We start from the raw sequence: 26,285 nt of genomic DNA on the forward strand, positions 1-26,285 counted from the left end.
TGGCACAGGCTGGCTCAGCAAGTGTCCGAGCCTGCTCTCCTCCAGACTGACTTGGATCAGGGTGGCCATCAGACCCAGTAACCCCTTCCCATACGCTGGGGGAATCCAGAGTTCGGTGTACAGGGATGGATATGTGAATGGAGGTGCAGATGGTCAAGAAGACCATAGAGGCAAGGCCAAAGGCTCTGAGTTGTTGATAGGATTTGATGCTCTTGGCTTTTGTGTACCAAATGGGAAAGCTGGAAAAGTGGGAGCCAAGGCTCGGGGTAGGGATCAGAGACTAGGATCTGAGCAACCTCAGCATCACCTCATGGACCTGCATTTGCTGCTGTGTTTCTCTGGCACCAGAAATTAAGATGTAAGTGCATGAAAGAGCCACGAGGGATGGATCCAGCAAGGAATCAGCCCAGAGCTTGGATGAGGTCAGGCACCAGCTCCCCAGTCTGTTCCCTACCTAAAAATTGATGTTTTTCATATTCCTGGATTATCTGGATGGGGAACTGATTCCCTTCCAGAGATGACAACAGTGCTGGAGAAAGGGACCCTTGGAGGTGTCCTAACCAAGGTTAAACCTGCATCAACAGCAAAGCAGGCTGGCTTGGAAACTTGAGAAATCACCTTTCCTGAGGTACACTGGGCTGTCTGGACTATGTGAGATGGGGAAATTTATGATTTCCCAAGAGGAAGCATCCAGCTCCTTGCAGAAGAGTTTGATTGACCAGACAGTGTCTTTTAAGAGCATGGATGTGCCATGGAAGTGTCTGTGTAGGGTAAGAGCCAACAGCCAACACCAGCAGCATCCTCCTGGGACCTCCCACTGGTGGCTGGGGGGGTCCTGTCCTGAGCACATTTCGGGATGGGACAGGAGCACTGTGTTTTAGCTGAGGGTATCACTAGGGTCTGTACCTGATCAGCAGCACTTTCATCATCGGTGATGTCAAAAAGGATCGCACGGGCTCCACGCTCCCCTGCCAGCTTTGCCTGTCCAAAACAACAGAAGCTTCAGTGGACATTTTGTACTGTACCCTGTGTCCACACCTGCCATTGGATCCATGTCTGCCTTCTGAGGTCTTCCCAGGGGAAAGAAGCACCTGTTTGGACTGAGGAAACCGTTCCTCCCTCGGTTCCTGACTTGCGTTGGGCTGCAGTGCCTGCACTTGCCAGAGCCCTGCGGCTCACGGGTGGTTTCTTCCTAAAGTTGTGGAGGTGAACTACTTGGTGGTGTCGCAGTCACAGCAACACATAAACCTAACCATTGCCCAGCTGTCCGCGTGCCAGCTGCTCCCTTGTTTCAGAGCTGGATTTGCTGGGGAGGGATGTGCTGACCTCCATGGACAGCAGAAAATCCCACAGGTCCCCTGTCACCTGGCAGCACCAGGGCTGTCAGAGGGCCTGTCTCCCACTCACGCTGCTCTTCCCGGTTCCCCCTGCTCATTAGGCAGAAGCTCACGTGGAGCCAGGGCTGCAGGTCTGCTCTAGGATTAGCAGCTCGATGGCTCTCCCAGAGGGAAGGGACAGCTGAGAGATGCACCCAGTGGAGCACACATGCCACCCTGATGAGGTAACCAGCCAGGACCTCGGGGTCACCCACCGCCTCCCAGGCAGCCCCTGGAGTCCTCCGGGCAGGCAGAGGCAGCCCCGGGAGATGGAAGGTGGGCTGGGCTGGGCTGTGCTGTGCCGTGCCTGGGCTGGGCTGGGCTGGGCTGTGCCTGGGCTGGGCTGGGCTGGGCTGTGCTGTGCCGTGCCTGGGCTGGGCTGGGCTGGGCTGGGCTGTGCTGTGCCTGGGCTGGGCTGGGCTGGGCTGGGCTGTGCTGGGCTGTGCCTGGGCTGGGCTGGGCTGGGCTGGGCTGGGCTGTGCCTGGGCTGGGCTGGGCTGTGCCGTGCCTGGGCTGGGCTGGGCTGGGCTGTGCCTGGGCTGGGCTGGGCTGGGCTGTGCCGTGCCTGGGCTGGGCTGGGCTGGGCTGTGCTGTGCCTGGGCTGGGCTGGGCTGTGCTGTGCCGTGCCTGGGCTGGGCTGTGCCTGGGCTGTGCTGTGCCTGGGCTGGGCTGGGCTGGGCTGTGCTGTGCCTGGGCTGGGCTGTGCTGTGCTGGGCTGTGCCTGGGCTGGGCTGGGCTGGGCTGTGCTGTGCCGTGCCTGGGCTGGGCTGGGCTGGGCTGGGCTGTGCTGTGCCTGGGCTGGGCTGGGCTGTGCTGTGCCTGGGCTGTGCTGTGCCTGGGCTGGGCTGGGCTGGGCTGTGCTGTGCCTGGGCTGGGCTGGGCTGGGCTGGGCTGGGCTGGGCTGGGCTGGGCTGTGCCTGGGCTGGGCTGGGCTGTGCTGTGCCGTGCCTGGGCTGGGCTGGGCTGTGCCGTGCCTGGGCTGTGCTGGGCTGTGCCTGGGCTGGGCTGGGCTGGGCTGTGCTGTGCCTGGGCTGGGCTGTGCTGGGCTGTGCTGTGCTGTGCCTGGGCTGGGCTGGGCTGTGCTGTGCCTGGGCTGGGCTGGGCTGGGCTGGGCTGGGCTGGGCTGGGCTGTGCTGTGCTGTGCCTGGGCTGTGCTGTGCCTGGGCTGGGCTGTGCTGTGCCTGGGCTGGGCTGGGCTGGGCTGGGCTGTGCTGGGCTGTGCTGTGCTGTGCCTGGGCTGGGCTGTGCTGGGCTGTGCTGTGCTGTGCTGTGCCTGTGCTGGGCTGGGCTGGGCTGGGCTGTGCCTGGGCTGGGCTGGGCTGGGCTGGGCTGTGCTGTGCTGTGCTGTGCCTGGGCTGTGCTGGGCTGGGCTGGGCTGGGCTGTGCTGTGCCGTGCCTGGGCTGGGCTGGGTTGGGCTGGGCTGGGCTGTGCCTGGGCTGGGCTGGGCTGGGCTGGGCTGTGCTGTGCCTGGGCTGGGCTGTGCTGTGCTGGGCTGTGCTGTGCTGTGCTGTGCCTGGGCTGGGCTGTGCTGGGCTGTGCTGTGCTGGGCTGTGCTGTGCTGTGCTGTGCCTGGGCTGTGCCTGGGCTGGGCTGTGCTGTGCCTGGGCTGTGCCTGGGCTGGGCTGGGCTGGGCTGTGCTGTGCCTGGGCTGTGCTGTGCTGTGCCTGGGCTGGGCTGTGCTGGGCTGTGCTGTGCTGGGCTGTGCTGTGCTGTGCTGTGCTGTGCTGTGCTGTGCCTGGGCTGGGCTGTGCTGTGCTGGGCTGTGCTGTGCCTGGGCTGTGCTGTGCTGTGCTGGGCTGTGCTGTGCTGGGCTGTGCTGTGCCTGGGCTGTGCCTGGGCTGGGCTGTGCTGTGCTGTGCTGGGCTGTGCTGTGCCTGGGCTGTGCTGTGCCTGGGCTGTGCTGTGCCTGGGCTGTGCTGTGCTGGGCTGGGCTGTGCTGTGCCTGGGCTGTGCTGTGCTGTGCTGGGCTGTGCTGTGCTGGGCTGTGCTGTGCCTGGGCTGTGCTGTGCTGTGCCTGGGCTGTGCTGTGCTGGGCTGTGCTGTGCCTGGGCTGTGCCTGGGCTGGGCTGGGCTGTGCCTGGGCTGGGCTGTGCTGTGCCTGGGCTGTGCTGTGCCTGGGCTGGGCTGTGCTGTGCCTGGGCTGGGCTGTGCTGGGCTGTGCCGTGCTGTGCCTGGGCTGGGCTGTGCTGTGCTGGGCTGTGCTGTGCCTGGGCTGTGCTGTGCCTGGGCTGTGCTGTGCTGGGCTGTGCTGTGCCTGGGCTGGGCTGGGCTGGGCTGTGCCGTGCTGTGCCTGGGCTGGGCTGTGCTGTGCTGTGCCTGGGCCGGGCCGGGCCGGGCCGGGCCGCAGTAGCTCAGGCGGAGCCCTGTGAGCCGCGCGTCCCGAATGCCGAGCAAACAGGAGCAGCATTGCCAAAGCTGGCCGGCCGTGGGGCACTGCCCGCTCCCAGCCGCGCTCTCAGGCGCCGGGAGCCGGCCAGGCCAGGCGATGCGGCATTCCCGGCACGGCCGAGGGGCACCAGCCCCAGCCCTGCTCCCGGGTCACCTCGGCGAGGAGCAGTGGGGCCCTGGGTCTGGGTACAGGGATGGGAATGGAGCTGCAGATGGTCGGGAACAGGCAGAGGTGGAGGCTCTGAGCTGCTGATGGGAATTAACACTCATAGAGAAGCTGGAAAAGTGGGATCAAGGCTCGGGACAAGGATCAGAGACTGGGGTCCTGCCTGGGATTGAAGGAACCCCAGTGTTTGCCAGCACTTTCAGAGGAAGAGGACTTTCAGGGAGTGAATTCCATCTGATAGTCAGGCTTTGATGAACAACAAACAGCTCTACAATGATTTTATCCTGCTGAAGACACTGACTATGGGGCAATGAACAACTGAGACTGGACAAGTGACTTTTCCCAACATGCTTCTGACTCCTGTTGCAAAGTATACAACTTCTGGTGACCAGGGACAGGGCCCAGGGAACGGCTGGAGCTGTGCCAGGGAGGTTTAGGGTGGAGATCAGGAAAAGGTTCTTCCCCCAGAGGCTGCTGGGCGCTGCCCAGGCTCCCCAGGGAATGGGCACGGCCCGAGGCTGCCAGAGCTCCAGGAGCCTTTGCACCCCGCTGCCAGGGATGCCCAGGGTGGGATTGTTGGGGTGTGTGTGCAGGGCCAGGGCCTGGACTGGATGATCCTTGGAGTTCCTTTCCAACTCAAGATATTCTGTAATCCAGTTCACGCCTTTCACAATTTGCTTGATACAGTAATTTTCTCAGTGTTAGCTGTCTTTGTGCTGTATCTCGTCAGCCACATGGCACAGCCGAGCTCCCTCTTTTAGGACTGAAACAATTCTGGTGCAAATAGGTATTTACAGGATAATTTTGGAGGTCTCAGCAGTCTGACAACCAGGCTTGCAATCACTGGTTCACTCAGAAATAATTAAAAAAAAAAGACCCCCAACAATTTACAAATTATGATCAGAAAGAAAAATGAATCACTTTGAATTGATTCCAGAGGTCGTTCCCATGCCTTCCTCTCCTCTAATACTTTCCCTGCTGGTTTTAGCTTTGGAAGCTGAAGCAGTGACAGAATTTAGGAAGCAGGGAAGTGCCTCAGGTGGCTGGTGGAGTTCTCGTGCTGGGCTGGCCAGGGCTGTCCATGTGCAGGGCTTGGCTGGGTGACAGCTGAAGCAGAGGTTGTGATAACACTGCACATGGCTATTTTTATCATCACTGATACAGCCCTGCAATTCCACATGCAAAGCTCTGCCCCAAGACACACTTGCCAGGAAAACAAGATTCCAGCTCCAGTCAGCACCAGCCACATCCCATAGCTACACCCCTGCTCCAGAGGAGTAGTGTGGTCCTGGGATTTTGAGGAAGAGACCTCAGCATCCCTGCCCATGGCAGCAGCTTAGGATGTGATGATCTTTTATGGTCCCTTCCAGTCCCAACCCTTTTGTGATTCTCTGATCTGTACAATGTTAGAGGAGGGAGCTTGGCAGAGGCTTCAGGAGGATGGAGAAGCGGACAGGGAGGAACTGCAGGGGGTGGAGGATCCATGATGCAAGGCAGGGCCCAGGGATGTCGCCAGCTTAAGGAGCATCTGCTCTATTCTGTGGCTAAACTACTCCTGTTTATGGGAGAAGAACTGTGAGCCTCCCTTGGTGAGATTTTGGAGTAGGACTGCAGGACTGCAACTGCTGTCATGTACAGCTGGATGTCAAAATCCAGTGCTGGACCTGGCTCTGGTAACAGAGTAGTGATGACTGATGGCCAGTGAACTCAGTCTACCAGGTGAACTGAGGGTTTGTTTGCTTTGGGGGGTTTAGGAGTCCTGGAGAAGGGATCGAGGTGGATGAGCAGAGTGCAGCAATCCCCCCATGCCAGCCTTCCTCAGCTGATCCTTGGACTCGGTAACACACTGGTACTGCCACTGCTATGATCAGAGTCCCAAAGATGAAGGACAAAACTAGTGAAACAGAATTCCAGAATGGTTTGGGCTGCAAGGGACCTTAAAGCTCATCTCATTCCACCCCCTGTTACGGCCAGGAACACCTTCCACTAGACCAGATTGCTCCAAGCTCCGTCCAGCATGGCCCAAGTTTTGAAACCTTCCTGAAATGGAAGATGGGCCTTTGCAGCTGCTTCATCCTCCCACTCAGGATCCTCCACAGCAGCTGCACTAACCAAGCATCCTGGGGCATCCTGGCACCACTGTCATGTGATGGGCACATCTGGATGGACATAGGAGAGCTGGAGGCACCTGCCCAGCCCTTTTGCTCGTGTCTGTCACAAGCTGCCCAGGTGGGCCCAGGCCATTTTCCAGGTGCAGGGGAAACGGCCATCAGGTTGACAGCTCCATCACACTGGCTCATGCCAACATCTGGTACCAGCTCCAGAGCAGCAAATTTGGGCTGGGCAATCCAGGAAGGGATAGGTACTGCTGCCTATCTGCCTGTGCAGCCAGGGGAAACCAGCCCTGGCATGGCAAATCCACCATGGCATCACATCCCTTTCCTTACTTTTGATGCCACAGCCTCCATGAAAAAACCCTGCTGTGAAGGAGCAAAAACTGGGTACAAGTTTTGCCTGCCTTCTTCAGCTGAGCTGCAGGGAACATGGGAAAGGACCCTGTCTCCATCCCCACCATGTCACCACCAGCAGGAAGAAGGCAACAGGGTGAAATCACCTGAAGGTAATCCAGGTAAAGCCAAAAGGAGCTGAACAAGGGGGTTTTCATGCTTGTACAACACTTGCACAAGCATCAAAATAGCCCTACATTTGGTAGAGAGACAATCAAAAGAAAAAGTCAATGCCATCCTTATCCATGCAGCTTAATCAGAATCACAAAGATTTTAAGGCTTAAAATGACCCTTGTTCATACCTGACTTCCTTATTACCAGAGAATTGGACCACTGACCTCAGCTTTTGGCACAGGAAGTTGCTGTTTCACTGAGGTGCCTGATCCAAAGACCTCTGAGATCTCCCAGGGCACGAACTGTTAACAAGTCATGACCCACCACTAGTTCAGCTGGTCTGCATTTATCTCACTGCTCAGCACTGACTCTTCCCGTGCCTCATCCAGTGAATTATTGCAGCATTATTTTTGGAAACAGTGCCACAGAAGATGTTTTCTGTGTCCATGTTTTCCCACAGGCCAGAGAACACAGAGAAATACAAATCACACAGACCAGAAAGCAACGTGAGGCTGTAAAACAGGAGGGGCACAAGGCTACTGGGCAGCAAAGAGTGTGAGATGCTGGGTAAGGTCTGACCATCCCAGAGCTGCCAGGCTAGGGAGAACTCCACACCTTTTACAAAGTCAGGCAGTCCAAAAGGTCAAGGGATGGGTGTTTGGGATGGCTGGCACAGCATCTCTCCCAAAGGACCCCTTCTGCCAAGGACCCTGCTCTGTCCTTGTCCTTTTCTCTACGTCCCAACAGCTCTTTCCTACCTTGCTGCCTCCTCCTCCTCCCCTTTTCTTTGCTGCACCACAGGTTTCACTTCCCAGGCTGATGCTATTTCAGGTGTTTTTGCACTTACCTTGTTGGCCAGGGACAGGCAGGGGTTGGGATCTCGATCCGGCTGTTCCAGCTTGACGATGGTGATGAATCCCGATTCCGTGTGTTCATCCTCGCTGGTGTTGCACAGGGATAGTGGGTGGGACTGCGGGACAAAAGCAAGGGAAAACTCAGATCCTGGGGCTCAGCACTGCAAAGGGGGCTCAACCCTACCCTGCAAACTCTCTGGACCTGCCCAGAGGTGTAGGACCCCCTGTTGCTGGGTGTCACCGTAACACTGCTACATCCCATGGCCCTGCCCGAGCCAGTGAGGCTTTGAATGACACAAAAGAACAGTCATTGCCCAAGCTGGGGTCACCCCAGCCACTGCAACCACCACCCAGAGCCTGGCTGGACTCTGGAGCTGGAGACAACAGTTCTATGGCCTCCAGCTGCACCCCACTGACCCCTCTGGCACTGAGCTTCCCAGGAAGTTGGCTGGCAGACAATCCCCTCAATCCTAGGGTTATACCCATTAGAAAAGTGCCAGGAATGCTGTTGGCACTCACAGGGAGGCTTTTTGCTGCCTGCGCAGTGATACAACCCAGCACCAATCCCACATCCACAAGCACCCAGTACTGCAGAGTTGGGAGGCACCACAAAGCCACAGAGCTGCTTTTGGTAGCACCAAGTCTTGGGCATCAAAACAAAAACAGATCTAACAAAACCATGAAAATAAATTAAAATTATCAAATCCTAGGATGATAGCATGAAGACAACGAGTTCTAGTGCCTAGTGCAAATGTCTGTGGCTGTGAGTTTGCACCCAACTCCTAATCATGTCTGGAACTGCTTAAAACCAAAGTGAAAGCTGAAATATTTTATATTTCACTGAAATTTGAAATATTTTAAAGTAAAAGTTTGTGTCCTTTTCTCAAAACACTGGTGTAGTGGAAGGTGTCCCTGCCCATAGCAGTGGGGATAACTGGATGATCTTTAAGGTCCCTTCCAACCCAAACCATTCTGGGATGCTACAACTTAAGACCTCAGAGTACAGGATATCAAGAGAGAGTGCAATTGTACTAAGCCAAGCACCACAAACTCTAGAAATCCAGGTTTTCAGGGAAGCAATTGGATCTGTTATGGCTTGGAGCAGTCAGGGAAGCTCCCAAAAAGCCCCTGCTCCCTTGGAGCACTGAGGTGCTGCCTTGACCAACACTGACACGGCATCGAAGTACCCGTGATCCCGCTGGATTCACCCAGAATGGCATCACTGTGCTCTGCTTGCCTGGCTGGGAGCTGGGGTTAAGATGTGATCATGGCTTTGGGTTAATATGTACTTGTCACAGCCTCAAAAAAACACCAAACAGGAAATGCAGAGTGTGTCTCAGGACAGCTCCAACAGCTCAGAGGGACCCACCTGAGCCTTCCCCGGGCTGCTCCTGGAGCCTGGGGGAGCTGGGAAGGACCTTGGAGCTGTGTCCGACCCTGGCTGTGACACTCACGGGGCAGTGACAGTCCTGTGTGCTGAGCTCAGAGCAGCCTCTCTGTGACCAGGATTGCTGGGGCTGATCCCAGCATCAGGGTGAGGGGGCCTGGCACAGGGTGCTCAGAGAAGCTGTGTCTGCCCCTGGATCCCAGGAAGTGTCCAAGGCCAGGCTGGATGGGGCTTGGAGTGGCCTGGGACAGTGGATGTTGTCCCTGCCCATGGCAGGGGGTGTAACAAGATGAGCTTTAAGGTCTGTTCCAACCCAGGCCATTCCATGATTAATGATGAACACCAGGAATATGAGCAATGGGCCAAGTAGCTGCACCTCCAAATGTGCATGGGGAGCATATGGAAAATGCTGTCAGCTGCTCTGGAGCAAGACCCAGATGATAAATATGGAGAAGACCTGCTGGTACCCGCACCTGAGACCCTTCCCACATGGGCAGCTGTCCATGGAGCTGAGGCAGAGTAGTGGACCCTCGTTATTCTGTGCTGGGTCCCTCACAGACATGGATCAGGCTGGAGGCTGAGCCTAGGAGCCTTCTCAGCCTCCTGCAATGCCCAGGGGCAGCTCAGGGACATTCCTGGGGCAGGGACACAAGCACCATCCACTACAGCCACACACTCCACTCGTCTCTGCTCCAGAGATCTCTTCCCTCTCCTCCCCTCAGCTCTTTCTCCTGTTTGTTGCTGTACAGACAGCTCCTCCAGCAGCAGCACAGCAGCAAGACATGGCTCTTACTTTCTACATCCTTCAACAGCATTTCTTGGCATTCCCTCTGCCCCGTCCCTGGTATTACAAGTGAGGAATCCTGGCTGCACACTGTGCTCACAGGACAAGCGCAGACTCGACAAATAATCTAAGGATGATGTGGAAAAACAAATATTATGATACTTCTCGATGCAGAGGACTCGTGCCCCATGCGTGGCTGCAGCTGCAGAGTGAGGAGCATTTGCTCCCTTCCTGGGTCTGTGGCTGCAGATGGGCTCCCAGGCAGGGCATCCCCCTCTCTGCTGGGCTGGGCACCTCTGCAGCACCACAGGGCCACGGCTCCTTATGGACCCTTATCTGATCTAGGAGACAACAAAATCCCACTGCTGGAGAGAGGGGGTATGTTCATACCCAAAATCAGAGAGGTTTCATACATGCTGCCTAAATCCCATCACACTCCTGTGCCAGCACTGCCCGCTCCCAGGGGCTCCCAGTCAGCAGAGGGACCTCAGAGGTTATTATGCTGTTCCAGCTAGGTCTCCCTGGTGGAATACACACTGCTGTTCTGCCAGATCCTTCTCCCAGGACAATCCCTGCCTGGCTCTGTGCTCCCGGGATCCCAGTGGTGGGCTGGGATCAGCTGACAGGGTTTGGACCCACTCTTGAGTGATTCAGCTCTGCAGCTCTGCCCACACTCGGGCCCTGGTAAGACACTGTCAACCTGTGACCTCTGGCTTTGTCACTCCATCTGTCTCTGTCACCACATCCCTCCTGTCACACCTTTGGAGAAGACACAGAGCTCCTCCTCATCCCTATCTTCTCGATATCACCTTTTTGGTTTCTTGTTTCCTTACCTTATGGCTTCTCTTTTATTTTCTACCTTTTCTGTCCACAGTACCACTCCTAAAATACTGAAGTTCACACCAGCATGAATCACAGGTTGCACTGAGCAGCAGAAACATGGGAAAAGGTCCTGGGGAATCAGGCATGAAGAGGTGCACAATTCCCACTTGGGAGCTTCATGTAGAAAACAGGAGGAAAAAAGCTGACTCTGAGAGGTCATCTAGCCCACTTTGCTGCCTGAAGGCAGGATTAGCCAGACCTAAAACATTCCTCTGAGACACTTGCTCAACCTGTTTTTTCAAGACCTCCAAAAAGGGAGACTCCTCACTCACTCCAGGACTCCCTTGTCCTCTACATCAGAAAGTGTATTGCAGTGCCTCACTGGAGTCGGTTTTGCTCCAGCCTGAGCCTATTAATTCTCACTTAATCAACCATGCCCCTGGAAAAGAGATTATTTGTGCTTTTTTTTTTTTTTCCTTCCCCAGGGAGCCTTTAAACATTTCTGTTTCCCTTTCTGTTCACCAAGGAGTCCTGAGGGACAAGGGCTGAAAAAGGACTTGGAGAAAATCCTCAGTTTCTCTGTAAGGGAACTCAGAGCACTTCCCACGCTTTCTTCATGGAGGAGGAATCAAAATTTGATCTGATATGAAGTGGCAGAAGAAATGGTATAACCAACCCTTAGGATTGACATGGAAAAGACAGGAAGAGAACAGGACAGGAGAGTGTTCACCAAAGGGCTTGAGAGAAATCCTGGACTGAACTCTTCACTACATTGACCACAATCCCAGAAAAACTGCAGGCAGCAAATACCAAAATGCATTTGAAGGAGTCAAGGGCAATGCAGGGAATGGCAGATTGATAATGCTGACTTCCCTGCCAAAAGAAAAGCCAGGTTAAAAAAAACAGGCTAATGAAGAGAAGGGAAGAACTAACAGAGCTTTGGAAAAGGAAAGGGATGGTTCACTGAGCCACAGGGCTCCTCAAAGCAGTCAGTGAGCGTGGGACTAAAGGTAGTTCTGTGAATGGCAGACTCTGGTGTCTCCTCTCCTGTTCTTCTGCAAGGTCAAGGGTATGGAAGACGATGGAATATTGTGCAGTACTGCCCAGGCAGAAGGACTTGGGACATGGGCCTGAAGCAACAGAACAAGAGGGAATAGGTCCCCACTGCCAGAGGGCAGGGTTAGATGGGATATTGGGAAGGAATTGTTCCCTGGGAGGGTGGGGAGGCCCTGGCACAGGGTGCTCAGAGAAGCTGTGGCTGCCCCTGGATCCCTGGCAATGTCCAAGGCCAGGCTGGACAGGGCTTGGAGCAGCCTGAGATGTCCCTGCCCATGGCAGGGGGTGGGATGAGATGGGCTTTAAGATCCTTTCCAATCCAAACCATTCCTTGGTTCTATGATCTTCAGGACTAAAAAGAGAAGAAAACGGGACAGCCCTTACAATGAACTCACCAGGACAGTCCCAAGGCAATCTGTGTTGTCCAAATATTCACAAGCCACATGGAAAATGAGAGGGGTGGTGAAACGACCGAACTCTTCAGTAACACATAAAAATCCAACTTGGTAAATATTAAAACTGACTAGCAAAGGACCTCATGCTACTGAGTGATGGAGTGATACGAGATATTAAAAAATGCAAATATGAAAAAAATATATCCAGGTATTTTACACAGGGATGAGCTCTAGGTGAGCCGTTAATGAACAGGAAAGAGCTTGGAGTCACTGCGGGGAGTTTTACGGAAACCATTGTTGAATCACCCAAGGCAGTCAAAAAGCAAACAGGCATTACTGTAAAAAACAAATGAAAAATGAAAATCCACTAGATAAAGCTGCACTGTGTCAACATTTTGACTGTTACAAGGAGTCCTGCTCACTCCATCTCAAACAGAGATTTCTGTACAAATGATTATGTGAACAAGAATTCTTCAGCTTACTACAGGTGGGATATGTTAAAGCTACAGAAACTCATTAAAATATGAAGAATTCCCAGATCAAAACACCAGGAAGAGCTGTTAAATGCAAAGGTGGGGACACCCGCCTGGTTGTGGGGACAGCCTGCTGCAGTCAGGGGGCTGCAGAGGAGTATCCATTGGGATTTGCCTGTGCTCTGCACATTTTGGGGCACACACGGGTTTCTGCACTCACCAGGCAGCACCATGGGCTGCACACTCACCTCCCCACTAGAAGACTTTTGCCACAAATATTTCATCTAGGAACCAAATTCCAGAATACAGTTGGGATTTGTGGTCAGCGGTGCCAGAGAGCCAGGACAGCATCTGTGCCCAGAACACCAGCAGAGCCAGCTGCTGTCTTATCTGTGGGACAGTACTGTGACTTCTGGCTGTGTCCCAGCACCAGTTCTCCTTCCCCTCCTCTCGCCAGTATTCCAGCAGGTAGAATTCCAGGCAAGACCTTGAGGGAATGCTCACATATGCAGGACTAGGAGAAGGGTGCAAGGATTTTGTCCAGGACAACAAGGCCTCCCCTACCACAGCTCATGCCAGGACCATTCTCCATATCATACCAGGACCATTCTCCACATGCCACTGGCGCCAGAGCCTTGAGTGGATGAAATGCCTTGTGGAAAAGCTCCTTCACAGATGAGCTACAGCCAAAGCAGCAGTGAGGGGATGAGCCAGGGGCCCAGGGCACCACAATGGCACCTTTGGTGACACGGAGCATCTCGGACATTGTCATGCCACACCCATGCATCCATGGGAGAGACACCCACTGCCCACTGCTGGCTTCACCCAGCTGTCATGTCACTGTCACCCAGCATGAGCTTCTGAGGATATGGATATTCCTGGATCTGTGGATATGTCTGGCTCAAGACACTTCTTCCCTGCTGGAATTCTGTCAGTGAGCCTCTGAGCTAAGTAAGGTTTGTATTCCTTTGTAGGCTTCAAAAGGCAAGTGGAAGCAGTCTCCTACCACCCTCTCCTTCTTTGCTGCCAACACAAGCCTGGATGTAAGAATTAGTGGGCAAGATCCTCTGCTGGGTCTATGAGGAGATGGAAACAGGGCACCTGAGACAGGATTCCTGTGGGAAGGAGCAGGGCAGATGTCTCAGCTCTAAAAGCCAGATCTGCACCTGCACAGTGCATCTCCCAGAGGTGTCAGAGCATAAGCAGTGTCTCAGCTGCTGGCACCAGGGCCACCTCCAGGGACTGTGCACAGCTGGGATGGAACAGGCCATGTGCACTTCTCAGTCACTGCAGAATGCTCCTGACAGCAACACTGCCCTGTTGGGACCACCCAGTCACCAGATCCTCCTCTCCCAGCCTGCCCCAAAGCTCAACCTGATAAGAGGTTGGACCCAGGTGGGGATCGGACTCTTCCCCCAGACAAGTGACAGGACAAGAGGAAACAGCTACAGGTTGTGTCCAGGGAGGTTCAGGTTGGACATTAGTAAGAATTTCTTTGTGTCAGGTAGTGGAAGGGGCTGCCCAGGGAAGTGGTGGAGTTCCCCTCCCTGAAGGTGTTCAAAGAATGGCACTCAGTGCTCTGGGCTGGGTGACAAGGTGGGAATTGGTCACAGGTTGGACCTGGTGCTCTTTGAGGTCCTTTTCAACCTCTGTGATTCTGTGACTCTGTGAATAATACTGTGTGAATGTCTTTATTGCTGTAAGAAAGGCTCTTCCCAGTTTACCTGAACTCTCCAGCTTTACTGGCTGAACAGAAGCCACTCTTACCCTAAGACCATTCCACTCTACTCACAGAGACAGCAGTAGGAAAGACAGGACACTACCACAGGCACAGGAGATACTGCCAGGAGGCACAGCGACAGCAGAGCTGGAAAGTGCTGTGGGACACTGCTAGAAAGACATGGGGAGATGAGGAGGGATGAGGCAGGGAGATGAAGTGGATCTTAGCCATGAAGAAGATGGAAATGGCTGACTGGAAAAGAACAGCACAGTGTTTCAAGAGGCCCAAGGGAAAATTGCCACTTCCATGACTCCTGGGCATGAAGCTCAGCCATCAGGATATGGGGCTTTTTTAATTTACCTGCATAAAGTTTCAAGAGCTGTTATAACAGCAAACACACCTTACCCACATATGAGTCACACACAAACACATTCACTGATAACAGATGCATTATTCTTAGAGAGACTCAGGTCCTACCTCAATGTGCGAACAGCTCAGCCAGCCATCCGAGTCCCCTGAAAGAATGGCCAGAGGTGGGAGAGGAGACAAATGACCTGCAAGGTGCCAGTGCAATACTCCTGTGCTTGTGCCCTTACTCATGCTCATGAACTTCACTACCTTTGGCCCGAGTCAAGGGTCAGCAGGGCCTGAGGGTTTGATACAACAAATCGGTCCCTAATCAAGAAATTACTGGTTTTCCCTCTCCTTTTCATTACCAAGCTGGTGAGCAATGAAAAGCAGTGCTCAACCCAAGAGGGATGTTTACTTGATTACCACACGTGCAGGATTAGACAGTTTAGGTGAAGTCTGGATCTTTGCTGTCGCTCTCTGCAACGCCCTGAAAGGACTTCAGAGCCAGCTCAGGAAACAAGGGACAGGACAAGAGGAAATGGCCTTAAACTGTGCCAGGGGAAGGTCAGGATGGACATCTGGAGGAATTTCTTCCTGGAAAGGGTGATCAGACCTCAGAAGGGGCTGCCCAGGGAGATGATGGAGTTCTCATCCCTGGAGGTGCCCAAGGAAGGCCTGGATATGACATTGAGTGCTCTGGGCTGGTGACAAGGTGGGGACCAGGCACTGGCTGGACTTGATGGTCCTGGAGGGCTTTTCCAACCCAAATTATTCCCATGAGGCTGGAGAAAACTTTCAAACGCCCCTAACTGACAGCTCTGCTGAATTTTGCTCTCCTGCGGACAGAGAAATCCCACTTGAGGGAATTAAGTGTCACTTCTGTTGGCCCAGCCACCATGAGGATTGTATGGACTGGCAAGGAAACCTCTGGCAAAGTTCCATAACAATGTCTGGTTCAACTGTCTCTGTCTGCTCCATGTTGGAGTATCAAACAACAACAATGATGGAGTATCAAACAACATCCATGTTGGAGTATCAAAGGCAACGGGAGTCTGGTCAGCCCTGTCTCACAGCACTAAATGGAAGTAAAGGCAAGCTGGCCCAAGTCACGGGAGAACAGCTCATGGTCCTCTGCCTCAAGCACTCTGCAGGCAGTCTGGATCCCAAACCCCATGGAGAACATCCAACCCACACTGACCTGCTCACCTCGAATACCTTGGAGGGCCCAGCCTGTCCCCACTCTGGAGCCATCTCCATCCCTGAAGACCCTCTTTGACACGACCCTCTGTACTGTGCTGGCAGCGGCTGGGAGGTTAAAGCTGTCCCACAGAACTCACACAAGTCTTGTCCCTCTACAGCCCTCAAAGCACTGGCAAAGCCCAAGCTGTGCTGGCAGCTCTCTCACCTCTCCAAGCACACAGGTCTCTTGGGAACAGCTCGGGGGCGGCACAAACCCATGAGGACTCCCATAACTGAAACACCTGAGACAGGTCTGACCCTGAAAGCAGCTCTGGAGTGACTGGCCACATACAGAGACTCACCTGAGCCCAGATCACTTTACTGCAGTCACTGGGTACTTCTCCTCAACCACCAGCTTTTTACAATAGGTTTCAAAGTTAAAACCTTGACAACTGATGCCAGAAGGAGCATTCTTGATCCTCTGGAAAGGAGAAAGCAGATCTAGAAGAGCAAAGACTGACAAGAAAATTCCTTTTGGGGCAAATTAAGCAACAACTTCTTCTGAAGCATCACACATCTCCAGGAGGGGTGAACTGCTTCTGGAAAGAGACCAAAGAGCTCTCCAGAGGTTGATGTGGACTGGGAAATTCTCTAAAACTCTCCTAAAGATGAAGCTCAGCAGCATCATTGCCTGGAAATGTCAGGACCCTGACATGGCCCTGAACCAGCATCGTGGCCATTTCTGGAGAAACCGGGAATGGTCCAGGGAAGCTTTACCAGCTCACAAGTGAAACGTTTGTTAGGATTGGACATGGAGCTGATCTCACCAGGGAAAAGCTGCAGCCAGGAGATGGGTTTGGGGTGGAGGAGTCACCCCAGAGAAAAGCTGCCGTCAGGAGATGGGTTTGGGGTGCAGGAGTCATCCCAGGGGAAAGGTGCCGGCAGGAGATGGGTTTGGGGTGAAGGAGCCAGCCCTGCTGAACCTTCCCGGCAGGCGCTGGGGAGAGCGTTGCCTGATCCCTTCCCCCTCCATCTCGCTGGGCTCCACCGCTGAGCCAGGTGCAGAACAAAAGGAAAGTAATGATTTAGTTATTGCTGCAGCGCCGAGGGTTTGAAGGTCAGGCGCACAGCACCCGCTGTAGGGCCAGGCCGTGCTGCAGCCCTGCAGCCAGAGCTGCTCCGCAGGGGCCGGCGCTGCGCGGCTCTGGCTCCTGCGCGGGCACATGAAAGGCTTCTCTCTAATGTAATAACTGACGGCCTCTTCAGTGCCGTTTGAACTGTTTACAGACCGAGTTAACGATTACAGGCAATGTGTACCTTGGCTGCTGCCCAAAATTCTTACCCACCCGTCAGATATTATCAAAGAGCCCTTCACTGCTGGTCTGGAGTCCTTCCAAAGCACAGCGCCGAAATGCCGGCGTAGAGGAGGGGCCTTGGGCGCTCCGTCATGAAACTCAAGCTAGAAAGTCACAGATCTGCTCCGGAGAGGTGTCCTGGGATCTGGGAGCCAAGTCACGTACAGACATAGGAAGGCCTGAGGGCTCCCTGAAGCCCCCTGTGCCCAGGGCCGCACGTGGGTGGGCCGTTTCCTGCAGGACATCAGCCACGGCTTTGCTGTGCTGCCTTCCAGCCCTTCACAGAGGACACCACACAACCCGTGAGCTCCAGCTGTCCAGGTTTCCTTCCCTGCATGAGGTCACTGCCATCCATACCTGTTTCTTTACACATAGCCTGGGTGCTCGGGTTAATGCTGGTGGTTGCACAGCTTAAAGCGCCTCCTGCCAAAAGCATTTTCAATACCCTCATGCCTAAGAGTGAGCACAAGAACAAGCCAGGTGGTGGAAGATTAGATAAAATCACTTCCATTGTTATTTGTAGATGGAGAAATGCAGGCGTAGGTATAAGGTCTGGCAAGATTTGGGCTCGAAAACAAACCCCAGCTCTCTGGGGCAAATTGCACCAAATCTGGAAATCCCATTGAAATGAAGGGATGAAATAAAGAACTGGCAAGCTGTTCTAATTACAGCTGAGTAACACAGAGCTACATTCAAGCAGCACTGAGGCTGGAGAGCAAACTCTGCTTCAGAGCAGGAAATTCCGCAGCTGCACAGGAGCTACAGAGGAGACCGTCCTACCCACGGTCATGCACCCACAGCAACCTGGGGAGGCTCAGCGAGTACAGAAGTTAATCTCTGCTCCATGCTCTGCCTGGGAAGGTCCTGTCAGAGGTAACTTCCTAAATACAACTAGAAAAAAATATTAAGATTTCCCTTTCAGATAGAAATATGTCTCGTGGCCCATCAGTCTCCCTCACCACCAAACTTTAGCCTGTGAAATGCTATTTAATGTCGTTCATGTGCAGACTGTGCCATTGTGGCTTCAAGATACCACCAAACCATTGTTAAAAGAAGTGCTGCTTTAGTCTATCCCAGAGTTCCAAACTCCCAGCTACACCAGCAGCAGGAACTGATGCATCCCGTGCCTACCAAGAGCCTGCACAGTACTGGTTTGCCATCATCCCAAAGCTCGTGGTACAGAACGCCAGGTGATAAAACTATGAAACTTCTATTAAAATTTTGCTTCTGTGTTCCTAAATCAAACCATTTTGTCCTGCACAAAAAAAAAAAAAAAAAAAAAAAAAAAAAAAAAAAAGGCAAATTCATCTCTTTCACAAGCTGACAAGAGATAAGAGTTTCCAAGGGATGCTTTCCAGAGAAGGGCTCATGGCTTCACTCCATGCCAGTTCTGTCTTGAAGTATGTTTTATATCAGCAGGTCCTGGGCACAAGAACAAAGATTGTACAGCTAAAGGAATAAGTTATTTGCTTTTCAGTCTCACTCTGCACCAGCTTCCTGCTGTTTTATTGCTCAGATGTAGTTTTCTGTAGTATGGATGAGCAAGTGGCTGGTGGAGGACTCAAGTGTCTCTTGTTGGACATTGCTGTAGAAGACAGAAATGTAGATGCAAATACATTTGCTGTGATTTAATTCAATGAAACTTGCTGGCACAGTGCAGTACACGACAGAAATTGGTCCCTCCTACACTTACTTGCTAAGACATGAGTTCAGGCCCTCTGGGATCTGCAATTCCCTGGCTGCTATCGGTGACATCACTGACATCTAAGGAGCTGCAGGAATGCCAAGAATGCAGCTCCGGGCTCCTGGGGATGCTGAGCTCATCTGCTGCTGCACGAGGCACCAAGGTGGGTGCCTGGGTTGCACTCCTGCCTCACTTCCAACCTACACTCACTGCTCTTCCCAAGGCCACACAACAACTGGGCTGCACCAGTTTAAACAGCAGAAGTGAAATTGCTTGCAAATTTCTTTCAGTGACATCTTCAGATGCTGAGCAGAGACAAGAATTTCAGGCCCACGGGATCAGACCCAGAATTGACATAAGCCTGTGACCTGGGCAGGAACCGATGCCCAGGAAGTTCCACGTGAATATGACACAGATCTTCTTCCCTGGGCAGTCCCAGGGAACAGGCTGCCCAGGAAGGGGGTGGAGATATTCCAGACCCATCTGGACACAATCCTGTGCCCTGTGCTCTGGGATGACCCTGCTGAGCAGGGGGCTGGCACCAGGCGACCCACGGTGGCCCCTTCCAGTCTGACCATTCTGGGATTCTGGGAATCTGTGACCTGACTATCACAGACCAGCATAGACCACTCAAAGAGTGGTTTTCCACTTGGTGTTCCGCTTGGGATATCTTCCCAGCATTACTGGAGTTACTGATCTGGGAGTTGTACCCAGAGCCAGCTGGTGAACAGCCTGAAGGATTTCAAAAACACACCTTATTTCCTTTTAGCCCGTTTATACTTGTTCCACAACATTCCCTGCAATTGATCTCAACAAAGGATTTCAGAGAAGTCAATAAAATACTCTTTCTTGGACTGAAGATAATTTCACAGGAGTCTTCCAAGAGTGAACTCTGTTACCACCTTGCTGCATACTGGGAGACTCCAACCACTGAAGATCACAGAATCCCAGAATGGTTTGGGTTGGAAGGGACCTTGGAGACCATCTCCTGCCACCCCCTGCCATGGGCAGGGACACCTTCCACTAGACCAGGTGGCTCCATGGTGTCACAGACATTCAAAGAGCTGGCACACTGGAAGGAGCTTGAAGCAGGTAAGCATGAAACTCCTTCCTTAGTTTCAGTCTGTTTGGAGGCTCCAGCATTCATCACCAAAGGGCAAATCTCCATGTAGAGGTTCTTAGGGACAGGGATGACAGAAGTCTTGCCCCAGGACTCAAGAGACTGAGGCCAAAAATGTGGAGAAATTTCCATTTTCAGGCATCTCTGCTGCCATGTCCAGAGCAGCACAGAGCACTGAACACAGGATGGAGGACAAATGGGGCAGGAAGTGAAATAACTTCCCTGCTCAACAGAGTGAGATCCAGTGGATGCTCTGCCCAGTGCCTTCATTCAAGGGCCCTAATAATTTGATCAAACGTTCCTTTGAAATGACTGATCTATAACAGCTGTTTTACTCCAAGGAATGGGAAGGCAGCCACTCACAGCCCATTTGTTTGGGGCAGTGAAAGGAGACAAGCTGTGACATTTCCTCCACTGGAGCATCCAGCCCTTGCCATCCTGGATCTCTGTGAGAGGGGACAGAGAAGCATGAGTGCTGGGATAATGAAGACATCTGGAGCCACAGTACATCAGACTAGAGAATTTCAGAAAGGAGAAAGTCCTCCTGGTTACTGGAGGGAGGTCTCCTGCTCTCATCCCTCGTTCCTGCAGAGGAGACATGATGAATGGAGTCTCCATTGGCACCTGCCAGTTCTGGTTTTTTCTGTTCTTTTCTTAACAATGACACTGGCCCCTGCCAGACAAAGACCACTGAGAGAGTCAAGCCCTGCCTGAAGCTTCTACTTTGGCTGCCCAGCACTGAAACCCTTCTTTGTTCTATAAAATGAGTCATGAACACCTCGAGTCCACTCATGCAGACTCGGGTTCCTGGGCTCCACTGCCTTTTCTCCTGGTTCTGCAGGGTGGAGGTGGTTGTTGCAATCGCAGATTCTCCCTCTCTATCTGCTGCTTTTCATCTTGTGGTGCTCCCACTCCCAAAGCAGGATGGCTGAGGCGGGTTTACTGCACAGCCATGCTGGAAGTGCAGAGAAGAGCTTTTTGGTGTGGTACCTCACCCCTCTATGCCATAAAACCTCCATATTCTTGCCCTGATGGCCTGGGAAAATGGCAGGTGCCCATCTCCTAGGGAAGGAGAGAGTTTGTTGTGCTGGATCCCATGTCCAGAGCCAAACCAGGTCCACACAACGTGGATTTGTAGCTCTTTGCAGAGAGCACACTCTCTGTACAGCTGTGCCTTGCTGGCATCACAGTGAACCTGCTGGTGTCTGCTCACGACTCTGCAAACTCTGCAAGGGACAATCCTGCGTTACAGCTCAGTTGACTTCTCTCCTGGTCCAATGCAGTTGTTTTTCCCACCAATATTCCCTAAAGTCACTGAACAATGTGCATTTACACCGCCCAGTACACTGAGGCCATGGTTCCCTCATGCAACTGCCATCCCTGTTACAGGGAAGGACAAAAAGCCATTGTAGCCAAAACCTTAAGAGTACCCATGGTTTCTGTGGTACTCTCAGTGCAGCACTTGAGAACACAGGGATAAATCATTAACAAGTCATTATTGTTCACAGGTATTTTTGGCAGGAAACCACTGAGGTCAACTTGGACAAACTGCTGTGGGGTAGTGGGGGCGGCACTTTTCCTGCAGGAGCATTCAAATCCTCCTCTAATACCAAAAAATAGTCTGGAAGTGACCTTCCTTGCTGAATCTAATCCAGATAGAGAGCGGTACAGCCCCTCCTTCCCACTCTTCTTGGCCTGAGCTCTCTCCCAGCTCCGTGATCAATCCCTCACCGCTCTCCAACAGCGCTGCTCATCACAGCTCCCCTTGCAGTGTGGGCAGCCTGACAGCCCAAACACCACTGCTCATGTACCAACCCCAGGATCACCCAGCTTCCATCAATCACTTCTGCTACTGGGACTGGGGAATTCCCAACACTGCTGCTTCTCCCAGAGATCTGTCCAGGGATGGCTGTTTCTCATGCTTAGGAAACATGCAGAGATGCTGCTTCTGTACAACTCTATCAAATTCCCTCATCCCCAGCCAAACTCATCAGCTCAGTGGGCAATGGGGCAGATGAACCCATGTGCCATCTCCTCCCCAGGCTATCAGCACTGGCAGCAAACACTGAGAGTCATCTCCATGGTTAATATCCCAGAGGCTGATCCATCCTCACACCTTCCAGTGCCATCAGACGCTCCAGCTTCCATGGAAAACTATTCTTTCTTGTCATCCAGCTTCCTGCTCAGTGGTCAGCTGACCACTGACCCCATTGCTATTTAGTTGCTATAAATCAAGTGCCACAGGACACCTCCAGAGCACCATGATGTGGCAATTCCTCCAAAGATGGGGATGTGGTCAATTTAGAATTAAGTAACCAAAAAATTTGGATATGAACAGCTTAAAGGCTATGGTGTGTTGGTCAGTGTGAGCTCCTGCCTGGGAGATAGAACACTAACATGGGGTTCCTTTTAAAGCCCTAAAAAAATCTTCCAGAAGGTGCCACGGATTCAGCTCAGCTGCTCAGGCAATTTCATGCTCAGCCAGCTTGGGATGGTTTGGTGGTGATTTTTTTTTTTTACTAAGAAAACATACTTTCAACTTCGACATTTAAAAATCGCCTTTTGTAAGCACAAAAGAATTTCTTTCCAAACTCACTGGCTTCTGGACACATTCATGGAAGCCAAGAAAACCAGTCAGGTAACCGAGTCCAGCTCCTGAGGCAGCCCATGTTTCCATCTTTCTCTAAAAAATATTGACTCCACAACTGCAGACCCAGGCAAGGACACTTGTACTGCAAAGGGACACAACAGCTGCTTTCCAAAAGCCTGAGGCATGGTCAGATAATTCAAAACAGTTCTTCTGCCCAGCCTGACCTGAGAAGGTTTACAACAGGGCTAATATCAAATAGGGTTTAACAGGACTGGTTTATCCCTGGAATGATAACAAACCGTGCTCAGAGAAAATCCTTCTGAGTTTGACATGGTCATATTGGCTGAGGTACAGCCTGAGCTACAACCAACATTTCAAGGACTTTCATGCCATGGAGCACCCAACAGACTTTAAATCCAGCCAGAAAAGTTGCAGGAGTAGAAGTCTTCTCAGCCTACCATAGCACACACAGGGGATCCCCCAACGCTTTCTTCCCAGGGATTATTCCTTTCCTTTGCTTTGCATTTTGTCCAATTGCTCCCACTCCCAGAGATGCACCCAAGAGTTTCACTGGCTCTGGAGTGTCCCCAAAATTCCTCTAGCCCATCCCAGCTGAGCTGTGACACTGTCTGCTCTCCTCTTCTTCCACAACCTCCAGGATCCATTTCCCTGGTCCTTCAAAACCCCCTTCATAGCCCAGAACTGGGGATGAACATCAAGTTGATTACAAAACAATTTCTTTTGTTGATAGAAAATTCTTTGCAGGGCGTGAACAGCAGGAGAAAGAAAGGACTCCTCTGAACTGCAGCTGGCTGGAAACCCCCGGAGGGCAAGAATCTGATCCCTCCTTTGAGGAGCACGGGCCTGTCTGTACAGGCTGTGGGAGCAGGAGAGTTCTGTGTGTGCAGCTCCAACAACACTCACCAGCCCCTGCCTTGCCTTGCTCAGGACCAGCCTCCAGCTCATGCACGGGAAATGGCTCTTCTCCTCCCATCAGCACCCCTGGACAGACCTTGTCCTCCTCACCCCACTAATCCCGTCCTCCTCACCCCACTAATCCCCTCCTCCAGAGCCAAACCTCTTCCCCATCACCCACCTGCCCCACGTGCCCTTCAGCAGCCCCATCATCCACCCAAACCCAAATCCTCTCCTGCTGCTCAGAACCATCCTGTGCATCCTTCAGAGCTACTCAGGAGGAAGAAATCCTCCACGCAACAATGCCAGATCTAGGCAGGAACATCATCCACCCATCTATTTTTTTATACTTACCAATACCCTACCAAATCCTCTGCCCTGGATGCAACCATTCTGCAGATGCCATAGCAACACTTTTAAAAAGACATCCTGAGGATGGACACAACATGTTCCTAAGGAGCAAGGAATCTGCTTACCAACACTGAGTTTGAGAAGCCATGTCCACAGATTTTCCAGCCCTAGGAAGAAGCATCCTTCCTTGGGCAGCCAGTCCTGCTCTGGATCAGTCCCATCTGCTTCCCAAGAGGACCAAAGACTCCCTATTCCTGGACCTCAGCATTGCCAATGAATGTATGCTGCAATTCCCTTTATCCAACAGAATCCTGGAGCGGGTCAGGCTGGAAGGGAGCCCCGAGGGTCACTGGTGCCACCTCCCTGCTCAGGCAGGGCCATCCCAGAGCACAGGGCACAGCACTGTGTGCAGAGGGCTCTGCAGTATCCCCGCTGAGGGAGACTCCAGCCCCTCCCTGGGCAGCCTGTTCAGGGCTGGCACTGCCCAGGGCAGGAGTTCTGCCTCCTGGGCAGGGGCAGCTCCTGGGCTCAGGCCCTGCCCGTGGCTCTGGTGCCACTGCTGGGCCCCGGAGCAGAGCCTGGGCCCTGCTCTGCCCTCCCTGCAGATATCTGAGGAGTTTCAACTGGAGCCTGGAACAGAGAACTACTACCTAAAGAGCAAAAACATTTTAGGAAGCTTCCCTGGAGTGGTGTGGGACTGCTGTCTGGGATCTCAGTCCCTGAAATCAGATATCAAGACTTCAGGAAATGCTTGAGAGGGGGCTCAGCTCAGGTAGATCCCAGAACATACACTTTCCTTCAAAAGAGAAAGAGCCCTTGGGTACCTCCTTGGAGGAGTATGGGGCTGCTGCCTGGGATCTCAGCTCCCAAGAGAAGATGTGAAAAGCCTCCTGGAGATGCCTGGTGCATCCTGGAAGATGAGGTTTCCATGAAAGGAGAAAAATAATTTCGGATTACTTCCTTAGAGGAATCTGGGACTGCTACTGCAGATATCCAGTGCCTAAATCAGAGATTAAAAGACTCTGGGAGATGGTACCTGGGATATCAGCTGCCTGGAGGAGACATGAAAAGACATGAGATATGAAAAGACTCCAGGAGATGCCTGGGAGGTGTCTCAGGTAGATCCTGGAAGATGCAGATTCCACAAAAAGAGAAAAATCATCTCGGCCAGCTTCCCTTGAGCAATCTGGGGTTGCTACCTAGGATTTCAGGTCCTGAAATCAAGAGATCAGGACTCCAGGAATGCTACCACCTTATCATATTTGAATTTTGGTGGTAACATGGTCTCAACAAGGCTGGGCAAGAATTTCCACAGCTGCTGTCTGGCTGATTTGGGTGGCAGCCCCTGGCTTGGGGCTCTGCTCATCCCAGTGCCCTCCAGCCCACCCAACAATACAGACAGCTCTGGGGGAGATTTTTCCTTCTCAGAGTTTTCTGCCATTCCCATCCTTTCTGGAAGAAGAACCTGTGCTTGTCCCAGCTCCCCTGCCACAGCAATGGATGTCCTGGAACCAGTGCAGCTTCCAGCTACCCAGGGTCCTGCTCCAAACCCAGGGTGGGGAGGACACCAGGATGCCTGTCCCTCTCTCCCCATTGCACCGAGGCTGAAGAAACTCCTGCTTGATTCTCGCCCTCCTGGCTTTGCTCTAAAGGTCACCTGGCTCCTCCACTGCCACTCACACCCTCCTTGGGCTGTCAGGATGTGAGGGGTCCAGCTGGGACTGGAAGGCAAAGTCTGCTCAGGGGAGCTCAGCTAAAGTCTGATTAGGACTGTGACGGGAGCTGAGAAGAAAGTGAAGGGTGTGGAAAAATAGGGAGGAGAAGGATTGTTTTGGAGAATAGGTCCAGGGCTCTGGGCAGTTTCATTAGAGGAATATTAAGTAAATGAGTCAGAGCTTGTGGTGCCTGAGGCTCGGGAAAGCTGCTGCTGGAGTGAAGGATGGCGAGCGAAGATGAGGATCGTGGCATGCTGTCTGTGAGCAAGATCCAACCAGGACACAACAAGAGGAAACTTGTTGCCTGCTCAGACTTTGATGAACGCTTGCAGAGATCAAGCACTGCAGATGTTCTATTACTGCCTCCCTCTGTGCCTGGTTCCAGCTCCTGACCAGGCACTCCAGGGAGCCTTTCCCAATCCACTGTGCTTCCTGAGGCACCGGAGCTCCTGGAGCACCCCACTCCAGCAGCACCCCCACACCACGCTGATCCCTTGGGTCTCTAAAGTAATTTTGCAAGTCAGGTTTTATGTATTCGTAGCTGGTAGCTGGAGATAAAATTTGTCTCTTAATTCCTGCACCTAAAAAACTGAATATTGCACTAATAGCAAATACAAGAATGCTCTGTGTATCAATAATCCCTGCAAATGTTCCAGGCCAGGCTGGATGGGGCTTGGAGCAACCTGGGTAGTGGAAGATGTCCCTGTCCATGGCAGGGGTTGGAACTGGATGATCTTTAAGGTCCTCCCAAACCAAACCTTTCTGGTTTGATGAATAAATGTGTATCACATATGTGTAAACGTCTAAGTACATATGCATGTGTATATATATCTATATGTGTACATATACAGATACACATCTCTATGTATAAATATATATAAATATTTACCTGCACTGCAAACACAAAACCCAAGCCTGAAGTTAAGATGGGTAAACCAAATTGACTACTTTCAAATTACAAAATTAATTTCATAAGCACCGA

At 52.7% G+C, this 26,285-nt stretch overlaps 1 protein-coding gene across 4 annotated transcripts in view; it reads right to left on the reverse strand.

Moving 5' to 3' along the window:
- Positions 1 to 26,285, reverse strand: part of RNF43 (ring finger protein 43) — a 62,375-nt gene that overhangs the window by 13,723 nt on the left and 22,367 nt on the right. For all 4 annotated transcript variants that reach the window (XR_011005365.1, XM_068210085.1, XM_068210083.1 and 1 more), the window contains 2 exons: positions 7,400 to 7,522; positions 907 to 981 (listed from right to left, as the gene is read on the reverse strand). Coding sequence is in view for 3 of the 4 variants with exons in the window: in XM_068210085.1 (XP_068066186.1) it covers positions 907 to 981; positions 7,400 to 7,522 (198 nt within the window). In the remaining variant the exon portion in view is untranslated. The remainder of the gene's footprint in view (positions 1 to 906; positions 982 to 7,399; positions 7,523 to 26,285) is intronic.

Source organism: Anomalospiza imberbis, chromosome 20 (genome assembly GCF_031753505.1).
Source record: "Anomalospiza imberbis isolate Cuckoo-Finch-1a 21T00152 chromosome 20, ASM3175350v1, whole genome shotgun sequence".
Classification (NCBI taxonomy): Eukaryota; Metazoa; Chordata; class Aves; order Passeriformes; family Viduidae; genus Anomalospiza; species Anomalospiza imberbis.